General features: G+C 56.7%; 1 protein-coding gene across 1 annotated transcript in view; it reads left to right on the forward strand.

Annotated features, from left to right (window-relative positions):
• The window catches only part of NFAM1 (NFAT activating protein with ITAM motif 1), a 46,327-nt gene extending 39,589 nt beyond the window's left edge, over nucleotides 1-6,738 (forward strand). The window contains exons 6-8 of the mRNA XM_060114208.1: nucleotides 3,833-3,919; nucleotides 6,076-6,139; nucleotides 6,563-6,738. Coding sequence (XP_059970191.1) covers nucleotides 3,833-3,919; nucleotides 6,076-6,139; nucleotides 6,563-6,738 — 327 coding nt within the window. The remainder of the gene's footprint in view (nucleotides 1-3,832; nucleotides 3,920-6,075; nucleotides 6,140-6,562) is intronic.
• Nucleotides 6,739-18,425: the final 11,687 nt, after the last annotated feature.

An 18,425-nucleotide genomic window follows, 5' to 3' on the forward strand; every position in this document is an offset into this window, starting at 1 on the left:
CAGTGGTCTCTGAGAGCTCTGCCCACAGGCCCTCCCACTGTCTCTCCCCTCACTCACTCGCTTCAGGCACACTGGCCTCCTTGATGTTCTCCAGATGCACCAGGCTTGCCCCCCATGCCCACCCCGCAGGGGGGCCTTGGTGTTGGCTGCACCCTCCCCTCCAGAGTGTCCTTTCTGGAGCCATCCAGGGGCTGCTCCCTCACTCCCCAGCTCTCTGCTCAGAGGGCACCTTTGCAGGGGGGGCCTTTCTGACCTCCCCACCCTCTCCATGAGCCAACATCCCCATCTTCCTTCTCTGGGTCTCTCCATGGCCCTTACAGCCACCGATTTCTTTCTGATTGTGGTCTGCCTGGCGCCCTCCCCCGCACCAGCCCAGTGCCTGGCACATAGTAGGTGCTCAGCGATCAGCTGAGTGGAGGCCTGTTCTTAGCTCCCAGCTGGCTGGGGTTCCCTGGGGCTCCGTGCTGGGTACAGAGTAGGTGCTCCATGGCGAATGTGGGACATCAGCACTGTAGTTTCATGCTCCCCAGAAGCATCTGGCCACTGCCCCCCTCAGCTGTGTTCCAGCCTCTGCCTGGCCCAGCGCCTCATTCTTGCTCTCAGCCTCCAGCCCTCCCGCGCCTCACGGCAGCAGGAGGGGCCTTTCCAACACACCACTGATGCCGTCGCTTCCCACTCAGAAACCTCCAGGGACTCCCCATTGCCAGCTCCTCAGCCTGGCACGAGAGGCCTTCACTGGAGGCCAAACCCAGCCCTGCCTCACCGGACTCCTGTCACTGCCGTGGGCCGTTAACTTCAGACGTGCCAGGACCTTGACCTAGAGCAGAGGTGCTCCGTCTCTCCTGAGTACCACTCCTTGCTGAACAAGGCCCCCGGATCTCACCCGTCTGCCCCGCAGAGGGCATCATGCAAATCTCAACATGCAGGTGTCCATGAGACCACAGCTCTTGTGTTTCCTTGGTGACAGGGGTGGGTATTACAGGGGGACCAACGTCCAGGACCCTCAGATTAGGTCCTGGCCCAGGGCAGCTGACTTCAGCTCTGGCCTCAGCCCACCTGGACAAAGGCCTTGGCACGGACTTCACACCTCTGCCAGGGCTGGTGACCACTCGGCCCAGCATCACTGCCCATACTGCGCAGCAGCAGGCAAAGGGCTCAGAGGACCTGGATCCCAGACCCGTATCCCAGCCCAGCCCAGCCCAACCCAGCCCGTTCAGAGGCCTGGCCTTCTCCCCACAGGCATACCCTGAGGGAGGCAGTCCCCATCACCAGCAAGGAAGGCCAAGAAGGTATCCTGTTGACAAGGCTGCCCTGCATTTCACAGCCTAGTGATGCAGGTCACTCCCTGCATGCAAATGCAGCCCAGCAGGTCAGGACTTGTCAGAGGCTTCACTCAGCAGCTGCTAATTGGCAGCAACTTCTGCAGCCTCCCCTGCCCTCAGCCCTGCAGCTGCTCCCACCCACAGCATGACCCCCCGCAGTGTGGGGCCCAGGCCTGTGGGGTCCCAGGTCAGGATGCTCTTCTCTGGCTTGCAAATCACTTAGCTGTGTGCCCAGGCCAGTGGGGGCACACGGAGCGGAGGGCGGGAGGGGCTGTGTGACCTGAGACATCTCTGGGCCTCTCTGGGCTAATGCGTGGTGGGCAGCCCGTGTGGACTGGCCACGAGGGAGAAGGGAACCATCTGTGGGACCCAAGATCTGCTCTCCTGCTGACATGTCAGCCAGGAGGCCCTTTTTCTCCCTTCACTCTGTGACCAGAAACATCCAGCTTGGGGGGCTGTCAGATTGTGGATCCAGGTCTGGGCGGACAGGCGGTAGAGGCCCAGGGCTGCTGAGGAGCAGATTCCCATCCCGTGTGCCAGGCTTGCCGGCAGTGGTTGGTGCTCTGGGCAAGCATGATAGCCCAACAGGCCAGAGCAGGACTTGGAAAATGCCTTTCACCGGAATTCGGGCTCCTCCCTGGGACAGCCTTGCCCCCTTCCTTACCCAGAGGCAGGTTGGAAGCACCCCTTCCAAGATCCTCCCTCTTTCTTTTTCTTTTTTAAAAAATTTTAATTTATTTTTGGCTGCATTGGGTCTTCATTGCTGCACGCGGGCTTTTTCTCTAGTTGCGGCGAGCGGGGGCTACTCTTGGTTGTGGTGCGCAGGCTTCTCATTTAAGTGGCCTCTCTTGCTGTGGAGCACAGGCTCTAGGCACATGGGCTTCAGTAGTTGTGGCACGTGGGCTCAGTTGTTGTGGCTCGCGGGCTCTAGAGTGCAGGCTCAGTAGTTGTGGCTCACAGGCTTAGTTGCTCCGTGGCATGTGGGATCTTCCCGGACCAGGGCTCGAACCCGTGTCCCCTGCACTGGCAGGTGGATTCTTAACCACTGTGCCACCACGGAAGTCCCGACCCTCCCTCTTTCTGATGCAGAGGTCCCTAGGACAGCCTTGCCATCCCTGTGTGTGATGCCCTTGAAGTGAGGGTCTCCCAAGTGCCAAATGGTTTATTACACAGGTTTTCATGCCCCGCTGCCTCTTGGAGCCTCCTTCCCCCCACCCCACCTCCCCTCCCTTCTCTTGCCTCAGAGCACCACCTGTCTCTCCAGCCTGCCTCGGCAACCCCTGCTTGCCTGTTGCCAGGGAAACCACCTCCTTGGCAAGCAGCCGGCATCCATATGACATGTACACGTGGGAAGGAAAGGTTCCTGCCTCTTGCTTAGGCTGTTGGTAGCTCTGTTCCGACATCCCCCAAGGAGCAGCATCTGCCCCTTGCCTGGGACCCCGGTGCCCATCAGAGTCTGAGGAAAGGTCCAGGCTGTGACCGCAGAGAGAGGAGGGAGGCATCAAGCCTCCCCTGATGATCATTCAACAGTTATTAAGCACCTGTGATTCGCCAGACCCTCTGTTGGGCCCTTTATGTACAATATCTCATTTAATCATCCATTGAGCCTGAAAGAGAGATACAATTATTCCCATTTTACAGATGAGGAAACTGAGGCACAGGGAGGTTCTGGGGTTGCCCATAGATGGCAGGTGTCAGAGCTGAGAGTTGAACCTAGGCTTGTCTGATTTCAAAGCTCCGTCTCTTTCTACCATCCTGAGGCTTCTGGTCAGGCTGTTCATAGCTGGGCCAAGAGTGAGCGTGGCCCTAAGACACGCATCTAGCTGAATGAGGAACCCCCTCATCATAGCTCATTTGGTGCTGTTCCCCAAGTGTGCCAACCACAGCTACAGTGACCCAGCAACAAACCAAGCACAGCTGTGGGAAAGGAGTGTGACTCCAGTGGGTACCTAGGTCATCTGTGAGCACAGGCTGGGGTGAGAGGTGAAGGGAGACCTAGAGGGGTGGATGCGTGGGTGGGACCCTCACAGGGACGGGGCTTTGGCCCAGGGGAGTGAGGGGGGATGCCAGGAGAGCATCCTATTGAAGTCTTGGCCATGGGAGTCACATCTGGGGGCTGCTGGCTGCACCAAAGGACCTAAGGACAGGCAGGGACGGTGGGAGGGGGCCTGGGCCCTTCCTCTTGCCAGCTACGTGGGGGCCTGGAGAGCCCACCGGGCTGAGCACAGGCTCTGCTAGAGCCTTGAGGTGATGTGAGGGGGTGGCAAGGGGCACAGAGAGGACTGGCACTGTACCAGCGGGGAAGGGGTAAGATGGCTCCGAGAGGGAATGGCAGGCGCACAGGTGCAGCTGTGTGACTGCGAGTGGCAAGGCGGGGGGTGGTGGGTGTCCCCTCACAGGTCTGCCCGGCCCCTGGGCTCCCTCAGGCAGCGGGGAGGTACAGCAGGCCGCTGCAGCCGGGGTCCTGCCCCTCTGTTCACCTTTCTCTGACCCTCCCACGTCTCCTGCAGGACCTGCAGCGCCGAGAGACCGAGGTCTATGACCGCATCCAGAGTGAGGCCAGCAGCCCGCCCTCCACCCAGGACCTGCTCTCCCAGGTATGCAGGGGCTGGGCAGCAAGCCTCGTCTTACACCATTTGTCCTGCTCCTCATCTGGGAAATGGGTAAATAGGACCAGAGGAGTGAGCCACCTGCTGCTGAATCAGAGCCCTCTCTCCGAGGCAGCTGGCCTAGTGGTTAGGAGGTCTGGTAGATTTGAACCCCTGCTCCACCCCTTACCAGCTGTGCAGCCCTGGCCAAGGGGCTAACCTCTTTGCCTGCTTCTCCTCGGCTGTAAACTGAGGAGCCTAACAGCACTCACCTCCTAGATTTGCCATGAGGATCAAATGTTGTCCTGGGACCCCATAGGCGCTGTGCCAGATGAGCAATTGTAACTACCACTGGGCACGGTATAGTGTCTACACTGGCCAGTAAAGCAGGGGTGTTTGGCTTCTAGCTGTCCCCAGACTGAAGGTGGCTAAAGCTGGGAGCTGGAGTCCACACTGATGCCAGCCTGGGAGGGTCTGGACAGGGCTTCGTTATTATCACGATGGGGACTAAGGCATATTACTTGATCATGATTCTCTCTCTCTCTCTCTCTTTATTAAATACATTTATTTATTTATTTATTTATGGATGCGATGGGTCTTCGTTGCTGCGTGCTGGCTTTCTCTAGTTGCGGCGAGCAGGGGCTACTCTTCATTGCAGTGCGCAGGCTTCTCACTGCGGTGGCTTGTTGTGGAGCACGGGCTCCAGGAGCGCAGGCTTCAGTAGTTGTGGCACGCGGGCCTAGTTACTCCGCGGCATGTGGGGTCTTCCCGGACCAGGGCTCACACCCGTGTCCCCTGCACTGGCCGGCGGATTCTTAACCACTGAGCCACCAGGGAAGTCCCGATCATGATTCTCTCTCTTTTTTTTTTTTTTTTTTTTTTTTTTTTGCTGTATGCGGGCCTCTCACTGTTGTGGCCTCTCCCGTTGCGGAGCACAGGCTCCGGACGCGCAGGCCCAGCGGCCATGGCTCACGGGCCCAGCCGCTCCGCGGCATATGGGATCCTCCCAGACCGGGGCACGAACCCGTATCCCCTGCATCGGCAGGCGGACTCCCAACCACTGCGCCACCAGGGAGGCCCCATGATTCTCTCTTAAACCTCAGTCTGCTCATCTGTAAAGTGGATGAGTGACACTTTACTGCAAAATCAACTGCCCCTGAATTCAAATGAGTTCTAAGTTAAGTAGCATCTACACCAGAGCTTTGGACACCATCAAGTGCAAGGTTGGATTCAGGAGCTCAAGGGCTGTGGGTAGGCACCTTGGAAAAGCCATCAGGAAGTGAGGGAAGTAAGTGCTTGGCCCCGCTGGCCCAGGCTGACTCTGTTTTTTGAATCTCCTCTTCTCAAAGCCCTTTCTATACTCATCCCTGAACTAGGCTCTGATTGGAGGCAGGGCTTCCCCAAGGATGTCTGGGCCGTCCCAGGCAGTGCCCACCATGTGCCAGGCCCTGAAGTCCTGGCAGGATGACTAGAAATGTTCCGGCCCTCCAGGATCCTCAGGTCTGCAGGAACAGGGTCACTGATCTTACAAACACACAGAGACATTTGTAGCCCCCTGTGAAGGGTGGGCTCTGGGGAAGGACTAGCCCAGAGCTGGGAAGGGGGCTCTTGGGGGTGCAGAGTGAGGAGGAGGTAGCCAGGGAACAGGTAGGATGGAGGGAGCACCCCAGGCAGAGGGTAGAGCAGCTGGGGAGGCCCAAGGCAGGAAAGAAGAGGTCTGTGGGGTTGGAGGGCAGAGCGCAGGCATGGGCTGGAATGATGAGAGAAGAGGCTGGTGAGGTGGGCTTGGGGACAAGGACAGGTCTCCCTGTCAAAGCTACTTGGGAAGCCATCTGTTTGTCTGCCTCTGCCTCAAACTAAAGTTGTGCAAGTTTGTTCTTTTCCCTCCCTACTGTTTTTTATTTCTTTTTTTATTTTTATTTTTTCCAGGAGAAACAACATAGATTTGAGGGTGACAGTGAATTTAACCTGGTCTATGAAAATCTCTAGGACAAGCTCTGCCTGCCCATGGGTCTTGCCCTGGATCAGAGGCCCTGGGGCAGCCTCTCCCTCCAAAGGACTTGGTCTGTACCAGGAGCGAGGCCCCAGGGGTGCCCCATCACCTCACCGCCATATTTAAGAGGGTGCCCTCTTGCCTTGGCTGCCCCCCCCTCCCCGTTCTGCAGCCCAGCCACACCCACCGAGTGTGCCACATCTCCGGACCTTTGCCCAAGCTGTTCCCTCTGCCAGGCGGGCCCTCCCTCCCTCCCCAAGGGCTCTCCTGAACACCACCCAGAGCCCTTCTTACCCCCTCTAGACACACGGGCTCTCTTGCACCAGCCTGAACCACCAGGAGGTTCCAGCCAGGGACCCTTGTCAGTACTGTGTGCACAGGGGTCCCAGCGTAGATGAATAAAGGAGCAACTAGGCAAATGGCCCCCGCCTCCCTGCCCCCTGCCCAACTAGGCCAAAGGCACAAGGAGACCACACAAAGTAGATCAAGGGGATGGTGTGGGGGGTATGGGGTGTGGGCAAGAATGAACCATGCAGAGGCTGGTCTGGGCTCAGGGACAGAGCTGGAGGCCGGGGAGGGGGCTCAGTGGTGGTCGTCATTCTGGGGGCCTGGGACTGCGAGGGTCCAGGCACACGCAGGGAGCTCTCTGCCTCCCCCAGAAAGGACCCCAAGGTTGTTTCCCATCAGCCTGGCCCCCTACACTCTGTGTGCCAACTGCTTCCTCACCGCGCCCTGCTCACCACCACCTCAAACCTTCCCCAGCCTCAGGGCCTCGCTGTCCCTCGTCTACTCTACAGCCCAGTTCCCCAGAGCGCCTCCACCTGGCCTATCTTGACCCCTCCCACCTCCTCTGTCTTTGTCTGCCTTATGTCCCAGCCCTGGCCCATGGGGATCGAGGCCAGCTCAGCCCCTTCCCTCCTTGCCCTGGGCCGGTCCCAGCTGCCTGGAGGCCAGCCCTCTCCGTCGTGGTCCGGCTGCATGGCTCTGTTCTTGGGCCTTCCCCTGGGGTGGGCGGAGGGGTCCCTTTGTGCTGCAGAAGCTCAGGCCCCACGGCCCCTCAGTGTCTGACCCTGAGCCATTTCTGCTGCTCGAGTGTTCACGTTACCCCTCATTTCACCTCTCAGCAGCCCTGCACTGTAACCTACCTCACAGGCAGACCGGGGCTAAGGGTGGGCTCACCCAGGCTGTCAGGCCCTGAGCCCTCCCTCCCCTGCTCTCCCCACCCCTCCCCTGCTTTCCACTCTTTGGTCATTCGTGCAATGGGCAGGCCAGTCCTCCTTCCACACACCCAATGCTGCCCCCAGAGGTCCCTCACGTGCCCTCACACACAAACCCCAATGTGCCTGGGATGGTGTTGGCCCGAGGCGCAGGCCCCGGCCAGACCCCCGGCTGGTTTGTGGGTGGCACCTTCAGCCCTGCAGGTCGGGCCCCCTCAGGGTAAGGGCTGGGGCAGGCAGGGTGGGCCTGGGCCGACGTCAGAAAGAAGCCCCAGCCCCTCCGCTAGGGCTGTGTGGGGCCCCCTTGGGCCCCCGCGACGGTTCACAGCCTCTCAGCTTGGTTCTGAGCCTGGCCTTGGAGCACACAGCGAGGAGGGCTCTGAGTAGGATCACGGGGCTGCGGGGAGAGGTCCCCGCTCGCCAGAAGGCAGTTTAACGAACTCCTAGCCTGTTTAGGGAGGCGAAGCTGCCTGCAGCAGAGCTGTCTTCAGGGCCCCTGACTCCGTCAGCCTGAGGCAGAGGCCAGGGCTGGGGTCCGGGTGAGGGAGGCAGGCCGCTCAGCATGCAGCGGAGCCTCTCCAGGGAAGATCAAAGACAGCAAGACAGGAGGAGGCCGCCTCGCTGGGCCCCGGAGCGTCCTCAGCCCCTGGCCCCAGATCCTCAGGCTGGGAATCAGCCTTTTCCAGTCGGCCCCTGGGGTAGTGCGGGGAGCCTGGAGAGACTGCGCCCCCCAGCCCTGGCCCAGCGCCCTGCAGTCCCCTCTCCACGAAGCCACCAAAGGATCCTGATGAGACCTACACAGGACCATGGTCCTCCCCGTATGCAAAACCCCCCACCGTTCCCACCTCACTTGGAACAAAATCCCAACTCTTCCCTGAGGCCTGTGAGGCCCTCAGGGACCGACGCATCACCCCTCTTGTGGACACAGACGTTGTCAAGTGTGGTGACCAAACTCAGTTCAGGGCGAGACTGGGCAGGCGCTGAGGTCTTCAGTGAGCAAGGAGACAAGCAGGGAGGAGGGGCAAGGTGGAAGGGGGGACTCTCAGAGGAGAATGTTTTGGGACACCCAGCATGGAGCCAAGAAGACTAAGCACCCCTCCTTCCCCAGCCCCTGGGACTGGGAGCCTGCAGAGATGGGCTGGTGCAGGGGTGAGGGGTGGCCGATGACTGCAGGGGGGTGCAGGCGGCCACGAGGGAGGAAGAGGGGGCAGAGGGGGCCTCGAACTGAGCTCCTGGAGGGCAGGTTTGCATGGACTCTGAGTGGGCAGAGGAGAGAAGAGAGAGGAACCCCCTTGGGGGTCATCTGGGGCTGGGTGGCTGCTGGCCTCTCTCGAATCCCAGCTCCACCTCCCAGAAGCCATGTCCACCTGAGCATTGGCTTCAGTGACAATCAAGACACTGAGTGTTGCTCAGAGGGGACAGATGGGGAACTCCCTGCTCTGCAGAGGCTCAGCGGGTGCGTGTTTCCTTCTCCACTCATCCTTCAGGAAAAACAGGCTGCCACTGGGCGGTGCAGAGGGAATCTGCTAAATGAGGGGCAGGCCTTCCTGGAGGTGGGGACCCCTCTCTTTGGCCCCCTGCAGGGAGCACCTGGGGGTGGGGGCGAGGCAAGTAGAGAGGCGTGTGTGTGTGTGTGTGTGGTGTGTGTGTGTGTGTGTGTGTGTGTGTGTGGTGGTCTGGGCCCAGGAGGGGCCTTGAGAGGGCTGGAGGGGGAGAGGGGCTTAGCCAGCAGGGAAGGGAGGGGAGGGGCTGAGGAGCAACAGGTGAGACCCAGGTGAAGGGGAGCCTTAGACCAGCAGGGTGGATGGCAGCCATCCTGAGGGTGGACCCCTGGGCCTGGAGCTTGTAGCAGAAGCCCCTGGCAGCCCCTGACGGCCAGGCCTCGGGCACTGCTTTCTCCTGTCCAGACCCCCCCCCCACGCCCCAGCCTCACCACAGGGGGGCGGACATGTATGTCACGGTCTCAGCCGATGCTTCTTTCTGCCTGACCCGCTCTAGCTCTGACCTGGGATTTCCTACCATCTCTAGGTCACACCCCTGCCACCCTCTTCAAGGCCTCTGGGCATCTGAAACATCTCACCCACTGCTGACACCCTCAGCCTCCACTGGTCTCTCCAGGGTAGCGGCTTAGAAATGGCCATTCTGCCCCTTTGGGCAGGTTTCAGCCTCCAGCCCTCCCTTCTGCTCCTGCCCCTCTCAGCACTTGGAGAAAATCATCCCTGGAAACCAAACCCAGGAATGCAAAGTGGGTGTGGGAAGCGGTTCCCCCTCCTCGGAAACAATTTCCAAAGGATTCTGCAAAGCAGAGTTTCCATGGGAACACGTGCTGGTTACACTGGAAACCTCCGTGGGGCTGGGGTCCCCTTCACAGCACATGGCAGGACCTTGGCGTGGGGGCCACGGCCAGGCACAGCCGTTGCATTTTGGCCACTGGGCCTCACTCACCTGAAATCAAGTTACAGGCAAATCTGCCTTTTTTTCCCCATTCTAATTGAAAGGCTACACTCCGTTCTAAGGATGCCTCTCAGATTTCCAGGATGCATTTTTATGTAGTTCAAGAGTTTTCTTGGCAGAACGCTCAGCCAGGAGAGGCGGACTGTGGCCTCGGCCCAGCCAGGCTAACAGTGCATCCTTCCCGCACGCCAGGGGATGTCATTGGCCCACCTGAGGGGCTTCCCCAGACCTGAATCCAGACTCTAAGAGCTGCGGACAGTGGCAGGAGGCACTGAGACACCTTCCTTCCTAGGTGCCTTCCTTGACCCGCAGTCAGAATTGTGGCCTCTGAGCCTTGATGGCGCGTGGGTCAGGCTAACCGTTACTAGTCTCTGCACTTGGTATTGGCGTGTGTTTTGTATGGGTGTATCTCCGCAGGGGACACAGGCATGTACTGCAGTAAAACACGTAGACACTACAGCAAAGTAAAATTCTCTTTGATGCTCCTGCCACCTCCCCGCCTCCATCCCAATCCCCCCGACCAGAGGCAACCCTGGGTCATTCGGGCATATTTTCTTCCGGGCTGTTCTTATTGCATCTACATACATATATGCACATAGACAAACATAAAATATATAGTGTTTGTGTGGGGTCCTGAAAAGCTTAAATGGAATCATCTGTAGGTGTTCTTGCTTTGTTCATGCAGTCCCACGTGGTGGGGATCTGCCGGTGACAGCTCACAGGAACTGCCAGACTTTAATTACAGAAAAGGATTCCACAGGACTGGTGGATCCTAATTTAATCAGGCCCCTATTAATGCCCCTTTCAGTTGTTTATGATTTTCTAACCTCACAGAAGGTGCTGCAGGGAACACCCTTGGACGTGTCTGCGAAACTTTCTCTGCAGGAAATGGCGAGAAGAAATCGCTGGGGCCCAGGGCGTGGACGTTTACTATTTTAACAGACACTGCCAAATCGTGGTGCATGGAGGTTGTACTGGTTTCTGTTGTTCAGACTCTTTATCTACAAGATCTCATTTAATCCTGAAAACACACTGCGAAGTGGGGGGGGGCTTGTCTCCGCATTTTACCAAAGCAGAGACTGTGATTCAGGAAAGCTGACTGGCTAAAGGTCATGTAGCACAGAAGAGGCAGCGCTGGGCTGGTTCCAACTGTGTGCAGGCAAAGGGCAGCGGGGGAGAGGCAGAAAGAGCCATGGAGGGACTCTGTGCCCCCCCAGGCCGGGGGACCCATGAAGGGACAAATTTCCTTAAGAATATTGCTCAGAATTGTGGGGACCTGGGGGGTGTCCTCCTGCCCCTCAGTGGTCTATTTCCTTGGGGAAATGAAGGTAGGTCAGTAGGAGTGACGGGGCCAGGCCTGCCCAGCTGCCCACACCCACTGTGGGGCCTGGCCTCAGGCAGCCTGGATGTTTGGATCCCAAGCCTCCCCTGGAAATTTCCAGGCACAGCATGCCTGGAGGTGTGAGCTGCTTCTTGGAAGCTTTATAATCTGGGGTAATGCTGCTGTAATTGGCATTGTTTTGCATTTACAATCCTCTCGTTACCTGAAAACCTACTCACATTGGCATATCTAGAGAGGGTTTAATTTTACCACTCTGGGGACGCTGAGGGGCTGAGGAGCACAGGCTTTTTCTCTGCCACCCCCTTACCCGCCCCATCCCAGTGAGTGCCACAGGCCCCCGCCGGCACAGCCCTGTACCTGGCTCGCCACCATGCGCCCCGGCTGATCTGGGGACTGCTTTTCTCCCTAGTTCCCCCTTCCTTCCTCCCTCGAGCCCACCCATCTAGTCTCCAACCCCTCCTCTTTCCAGCCCTTCCCAGTTTCTGCCACCAAATTGATCTTCCTATAGCACAGATCTGACCATGTTACTCCCCTCTCAAAACCGTGCAGTAGTTTTACATTTATGGTCAATTCGTTTCAATAAACAGGCCAAGATAATTCAATGGGGAAAAAAAGTCTTTTCAACTAATAGCGCTGGTAGAAATGGACATCCACATGTGAAAGGATGAAGCAGGACCCCTACCTTACAACCTGTACAAAACCTCATAGTGGCTTCCACTGTCCACAGGTTGGAGGCTTGACCCCTCAGCCCTGTATACAGGGCTCTTACAATCCCTTCATTCTTTCAACATTTGTTCAGCTCCAACTATGTGCCAGGCCCTGTGCTGGGGCTGGGATAAGAGACAGACAGTTCTGTCCTCATGGAGTCCATCAGCCTCCTTTCTGACCAGCTCCCACTGGCCCAAAGTCACCCCAAGTCCTGTCCATGCTCCAATCATGGCTGCATCTCCCCCTGGTGCCAAACTCCCCACCTCTGAACCTGAGCAGGAATTCCTGCTCAAATGCCACTCCCTCCACGAAGCCTTCCCTAAAACTCCCTCCCCCCACCAAGCAGTTTCTTCATCTCTCTGACTGCTCTGACCTCCTTGCATTGAATCGGTTCGCACACATCCCCAGGAGGGTCTGAGCTCCCTGAGCATGGCAAATACCTTACTCGTCTCTCTTTCTGCCTGACTCATAGCAGGGACCCAAGAGCCATTTGTTTAAAGAATAAATTCAACTATTCCTTTGCTGGTGATTTAGTGCTGGTTCTTGCTGAAAAAGGGAGAATGATTTTTTCCCCAGATTTCCAGGAAGCGATCTCTAATTAGTAGGTGACCCATTTTACGTACGTGAAAATTGAGAAAGACATGTAGCTGCACCCGCACCACCAGGATAGGCAAGGCCATGAAAGTGCAGGTGGTGAAAAGGCAGCCCCCTATCGCCTGATGGGAAGGGGCAAGCTCTGTGCTAGACTGTTGGAGGCCAAGCCCAGGCACATCAGACAGGCCAGCGGCAGCCCCTCGCTTCACCTCTGGGCCGTGGAGGCTGTCAGGGGCTCCGATCAGTCGATGATGCTGATGCGTGCCTGTGGAGCGCACATCAGGGGCTGTGAGCCCTATTAGGGTGGTCCTGCTAATTGATCCCAGAAGCCTCTGTCACTGCCAGGGGGATGTCTCAGCTGACTCAGCAATGTCTTGCCTCAGGGGCTTGTAGGCCAGGCCAGACAGCCCTAACCCTGTGGGGCCTGGGACCTTCCAAGCAGCCAGCAGGACTGAGCCCAGTGGGGAGTGCGGGGTGGGAACACTGACGAAGCCCTGTGGGTCCCTAGTGTCCAGGCTAGGTCACAACCACCCTGAGAGTGGCTGGCTTGGTAAAGAAGGCTCAGGGTGCTCAGGCCTTTAGAAGGTCCCCTACTCTGGCTTCCTGGGAACCAGTCAAGACCCAGCTTCAAATGCCCCCCACCTTCCTCCTGCAGCCCCACAGCCTACTGCTTCCTATGGGGAGGGGTGCCTTTTGGCGCGGGCGGGGCCAAGATTGTTGGTGGCCCCCTCGGATCTGTTAGAACAAGTCTGTGTGGTGAGTCCCCAGGGGAAGGAGATTCTGGAGCCAAGTGTCCAGGTCCAGAAAGAAAAATGGTAACTGTAGCGATACAAAGCAAGCCCTGAGCTCCCATGCCTCAGCCTCCCTCAGCCTGTGCCCGTGGGTGAGCCCAACTTCCCTGGATAAGGGCAGGAAGCTGGGAGGGGCCGAGGAGGGAGCTGACCCCAGGTTAGTCTGGCCCCTTGGCCTGCACTCCTACTCCACATCTCAGTGTTTCAGGACGCTGTTGTCTTCTTTCTGAGTTCAAGCCCAGAGCTGGAGACTAAAGAGAACCTTACGATGCTCCATCCTAAAACTGCCCTATGCGCGCACACACACACACACACACACACACACACACACACTCCTCCCTGGGACATGGCCCGGCTCCACCCTCATTCCTCCACCCCAGCCTGCCCTGCCTTGTTCCCTTTCCTGCCCTTCATCCCTTCTTTCTACAGAAGGGCCCTTCTGGGATCTCTCTTAACCTCCAGGCCCCGGCACATGCAGCTCCCTCAGCCCAACAGATACTTAAATGCCTACTGAATTCTTGTCTGGAGCTAGGCACTATTCCCATTTTATAGACGAGGAAACAGTATCAGAGATGTAGCAACTTGCCCAAAGCCAGGCATCTGGCTAATGGTGCCGCTGAGTTCAAGCCCCCAGAAATGGCTTCAGTCAGTGATCTGAACCGCTTCGCTTGGTTGCCTTCTGTGATAGGCTGAATAATGCCCCCCACCCCCTCACAAGATGTCCACCTCCTAATTCCTGGAAACTGTGAATATTTCCTTATATGGCAAAGACTTTGTACTTGTGATTAAGGATTTTAAAATGGGGAGATTATCCTGGATTATTACAATCACAAGTGTCTTTATAAGAGGGATGCAGAGGAAGATTACAGACAGAAGGCGGAAGGCAATGTGATGATGGAAGGAGAGAAAGAGATTTGAAGATGCTACCTTGCAGGCTTTGAAGCTGGACGTAGGGGCCATGAGCCAAGGAATGTAGCTCTAGAAGCTGGAAAGGGCAACAAAACAGGTTCTCCTCAAAGCCTCTGAAGTGGCATGGCCCTGCAGACACCTTGGTTTCAGCCCACTGAAACTGATTTTGGATTTCTGGCCTCCAGAACTGTAAGAGGAAAACTGTATACTGTTTTGAGCCACCAAGCTTGTGGCAATTGGTTATAGCAATCTAGGAGTCGGATATACTTTTCCTCCTGGAAGAGCCGATTCAGCCTCCTAGCCCCCCACCCCCACCCCGGTCAGTGGCTCACTCCCACTCTGTGCTCCTTGTGATGGCTCCTCACGGCTCTGACCCTGGAGGTTGCTGCAGCCACAGCTTCTTTGCTCACCCCAGCCTTGGCCTCTCCTCTCACTCCCAGCACTGACCTTACCAGGTTGGCGTCATCCTCCAGTTGCCCAAGGACATGCACCAGCTCTAGGGCATGGCAGAGGAGGAAACTGAGGCTCAGAGAAGGGCAGTGAATGCCTGAGGTCACTTAGCTGGCAAGGGGCAAAGCCGGATTTGAATTTGGGCCTGTCTGATAGCAGAGCTCGTGCTGCCAACAACCCCTCTCTTGGTGGACACTTGGTAAATGTCCCTGAATGAGTGACAAGACAGGCAGACACAGTAACCCATGGAAAACACATCGTGGGAAGGGCTATGGGATCCTCAAGGAGGGTGGTAACTGTGCCTGAGCAAACCAAGGAAGGCTTCCTGGAAGAGGTGCCCTTGAAGGATGAGGGCACTCCAGGTAGAGAATATTATGAGCAAAGGCCTGAAGAGGGAAGGAGTGAGATGGCAGGAAAAGTGAAGCACTGGGAGGAGCCTGGAGAGATGACACCAGGCCCAGGTCATGAAGGGCCTTGGATACCAGGCTGAGGCTGAGGAGCACACAGAGCTTGGGCAACAGGAGAGCGAAATCCCCTACATCATTCTTTAGGAGGCAACTCGATTGAGTGGCTCTGGGGAGGGTGGCCCATTCCATTTAGAGGCTGCTGCCTCCAAAAGCAAAAGCTCTGGGGCTGGGACTGAGAACGAGGAGGTAGAGGTTGGGGCAGGGAAGCAGACTCTAGAGCCACTTTGGAGAGGGGACAAGACCTGGTGACCTACTGGCCTCAAGGCATAAGGGTGAAGGGATGTCCATGCCCCCATCCAGTGGACAGAGGCTGGCTTCAGTAAACAGAACCAGATGTACAGGAGTAGAGAGGCAACGTGGGGGGAAATCCAGGTGGCAACCAGGGGGAGGTGTCCCGAAGGCAGCCAAGAGAATGGGTCAGGACTCAGGAGACAGGTTGAGGCTGCAGACAGAGGATGGGGAGAAACTGGGAAGACTGTGGTGGCCACAGTGGCAGGAGGAATGAGGTAATCAGGGAAGGTGTGCTGAGAGGTGACCAGGGCAACCGTGGTGAAAGGCTCTTAAGGAAAGGTCTCTTTCCCTCCTCAGCTGCTGCTGCTGCCCCTGGGTGCCAACCCCAGCACTCATCTGGGTCCATATGGAATTGGACCTTTCCTGGTGGGCTCCACTTTAGGGAAACCTGATAGCAAATTCCAAACCAATAAGAGCAAATAAATGAGGAGTGATTGCTGACAGTAGGAGAGGGTACGCCACGGGGTGCCTCCAAAAAGCATCTCCTCCAGTACATTTTAAGTGCTTTATAGGTCATTAACTACTTGACAGAGAGAGCCTGACACTTAGAGCAAAGAATTCTGCGCCTCTGCCAGGGAAAATCAATCAGAAATGAAGATAGAGCATCACTGGCATTAACATGTACAGGGTGGGCAAACGGGATTCGATTTATACATAATTTTAAGGTCCTCTCCATTATGTAAAGTGAGGCAACATGTATTTGAGGCCATTTATAAATCCCAAACTGGAGTTTAGAAATATTTAACTTCCCCGCTGCCTTTTTTTTTTTTTTTTTGGTTGTTGTTAATGAAATATTTCAAAGATGGGAAAGTACGGAGACAGGCTTAAACATCTAAGCCCATCACCTGATTCTGTCAAATAAAACTATAGCTATATAGCTAAGACTGAAGCTTTTAAATGTTACTTGTTTTTTTTTTAAATGTTGTTTGTTTATTCTTCCTGGCTTTTCAAATTCGATCTTCTGGCCCCACCTCTTCAGGGAGACCTGAAGGCTGACCACCCACCCCTGCCTAAGACATCACTCCTTCCTCTGAAATCCGAGAGTAATTACTGCCTCTTTAATTAACTTGGCAATTAATCACCACCTGCTTGTGAAACAGCTTTTATTGTCCTTGTCCATCTTGCATGTGGGATGCGGGTGAGGGTGGGGACCAGGCAGGCAGGGGGAGGAGGGAAGGCAGGCTGGGCTCTCCTCAGGGTCCCAGGCTGAGCAGGGTCTGCTGGAAGGAGAGGCTTGATATCCAGGGGGTCAGCTCCCTCCTGGCTCTGTTTAGGCAGCTGCCAGTTACCAGGAACTGAAATGAGCTGGAGAGAAGCCCCAAAAGAGCAGTGGGCAACCAGGAGGGTAACCTACCCTGTGCAGTTTCAGGGCCCCTGCTCTGCTTCCCTCTGACCAGAATGGTCTTTCTATATTGGGTCTGGTTGTGGGTTGCATTGTGACCCCAAAAAAGATATGTTGCAACTGTAACCACCAGTACCCGTGAATGTAACCTGATTTGGAAATAGGGTCTTTGCTGATGTAATGACGTTAAGATGAGGTCATACTGGATTAGAGTGCGCCCTAAATCCAATGACTGGCATCCTTATAAGAAGGGCATGTGAAGACAGAGACTCAGGGAGAACTCACTGTGCCACCAAGCTGGCTCCTCTGCACACCTGGATCTGACTGCCCAGGATCTCAGTATTTCTTTGGTCGATTAACCCTCCCCCACCCAACTCCAGGAGCAGCTCCTACATCCTCCTCTGTCAGAGGAAGCTCTCTCCCCTATCCCATATCAGAGACCACTCTGCAATCAAAACGACTCTCTTGGGAGGTGGAGGTTCCCAAGAACTGCCCTCCCCCCTGAACAGCATGCCTGCTCAAGTCAGTTTGCTTAATGATAACCCCTGTGGCTCCCCCAGGAAAATCTTCCCACATGCCCGCAAACCCTCAGAAGTGGGCAAGGTACACTGGTTTGAGCAGAGTGCTTTTAACTTCCGCTGTGATTGGGGTGGGGGGGGAATGGTCAGAGAGGGAGAGGGCGCTGCAGGCTACCAGGATTTTAACACGAAGGCAGGGCTGTCTCACTCGTACTGCCAAACACAGCGCTCGGTGCAGCCTGTTCATTGCAAAGATTCACCTTCCAAGCCATCTGATCTAATCCACTCCCTTTTGATAGATGGGGAACTCAGGCCCGGACACTCCACAGGGCATCTCTGTGTAGGGATCTGAGGTCCAGTGATGTAAGCATGTCCCAAGTGACAGCGTTTCTCTGCACCTCAGTCTCCCCATTCTAGAAGGAGAATAGTAATACCACCCTCTAGGGATGTTACCAGCCTTAAAGATAGCTCTAAAAACCTGTATGTACATTTTCCATGAATTCAATCAACATGTTCTGAGCGTTTCCTGGGTGCCAGGTCCTGGGGATACAGCGGTGAGAGGCACAAACCCGGTATCCTGACTTCAAGGTGCTACCTATTTGGTAGAAAAAGACAAAGAAACGCATTACCCTCGAGGTAGTTAAGTGTTATGATGGGGTGTACAGAAGCAGTGAGGAAAAGGATACAGATCTCAGGAGGACCCAAAAGAGTAGTGGCGGACACAGGGGAAAAGAAAACGCAAAGACTGGATCCCGCAACCCCACACCCCCACTGTCTGAACCCCTTCTTTGCCTTAACCAATCAGGCGCCAGCATCGCCGGCCTGCCGACTAATCAGGAGCCGGAACAGGAGCTCGAGTCGCAGACCAAGGCTTCCCCAGGGAGGGCGGCCGGAGCCCGCGTGCCCCGCCCCTCCCGGCCCCGCCCACTCCCCGCCTAAGGCCCGCCCCGCCGCGGTCAGCGGCGCCTGCCTGGAGTTCCCTGGCCGGCGGCCGGCCCCTGGGGCCCAGTATTGTCTTAAGGGCCGAAAAAAGAGGAAAGGGGGTAGGGTGGGGAACTGCCAAGTGACCGGCAGAGGATATACAACATTTTCTTTCACCATCGACAATCTTGCACCAATGTATGAAAGAGACGGTATCGCCTGGACAGGAGCGTGAGGCCGAGGGCAAGGTAAGCAGCCCCCCGCGGGCGTCTCCGGGCTTGGGGTCACCCGGAGAAGATCGGGGCACCACCTCCCACGCTGAGCGGCTGTCGCGGGGTCTGTGTCCCAGTCCGCGCTCTGAAGGGTCCCGTGAGCCTTGAGCAGTGTGGACGCGGCCTCTGAGCTGAGACGTGTTCAGTGACCTGGGGGCTGCCGAGGCGGTGTAGATGAGCACAGGTGAGCGAGCTGAGGCGCCCCCGAAATCCCGAGGTAGTGGAGACTGATCCCGAAGGCTGGGG

This window comes from Mesoplodon densirostris, chromosome 11, assembly GCF_025265405.1.
Source record: "Mesoplodon densirostris isolate mMesDen1 chromosome 11, mMesDen1 primary haplotype, whole genome shotgun sequence".
NCBI lineage: Eukaryota > Metazoa > Chordata > Mammalia > Artiodactyla > Ziphiidae > Mesoplodon > Mesoplodon densirostris.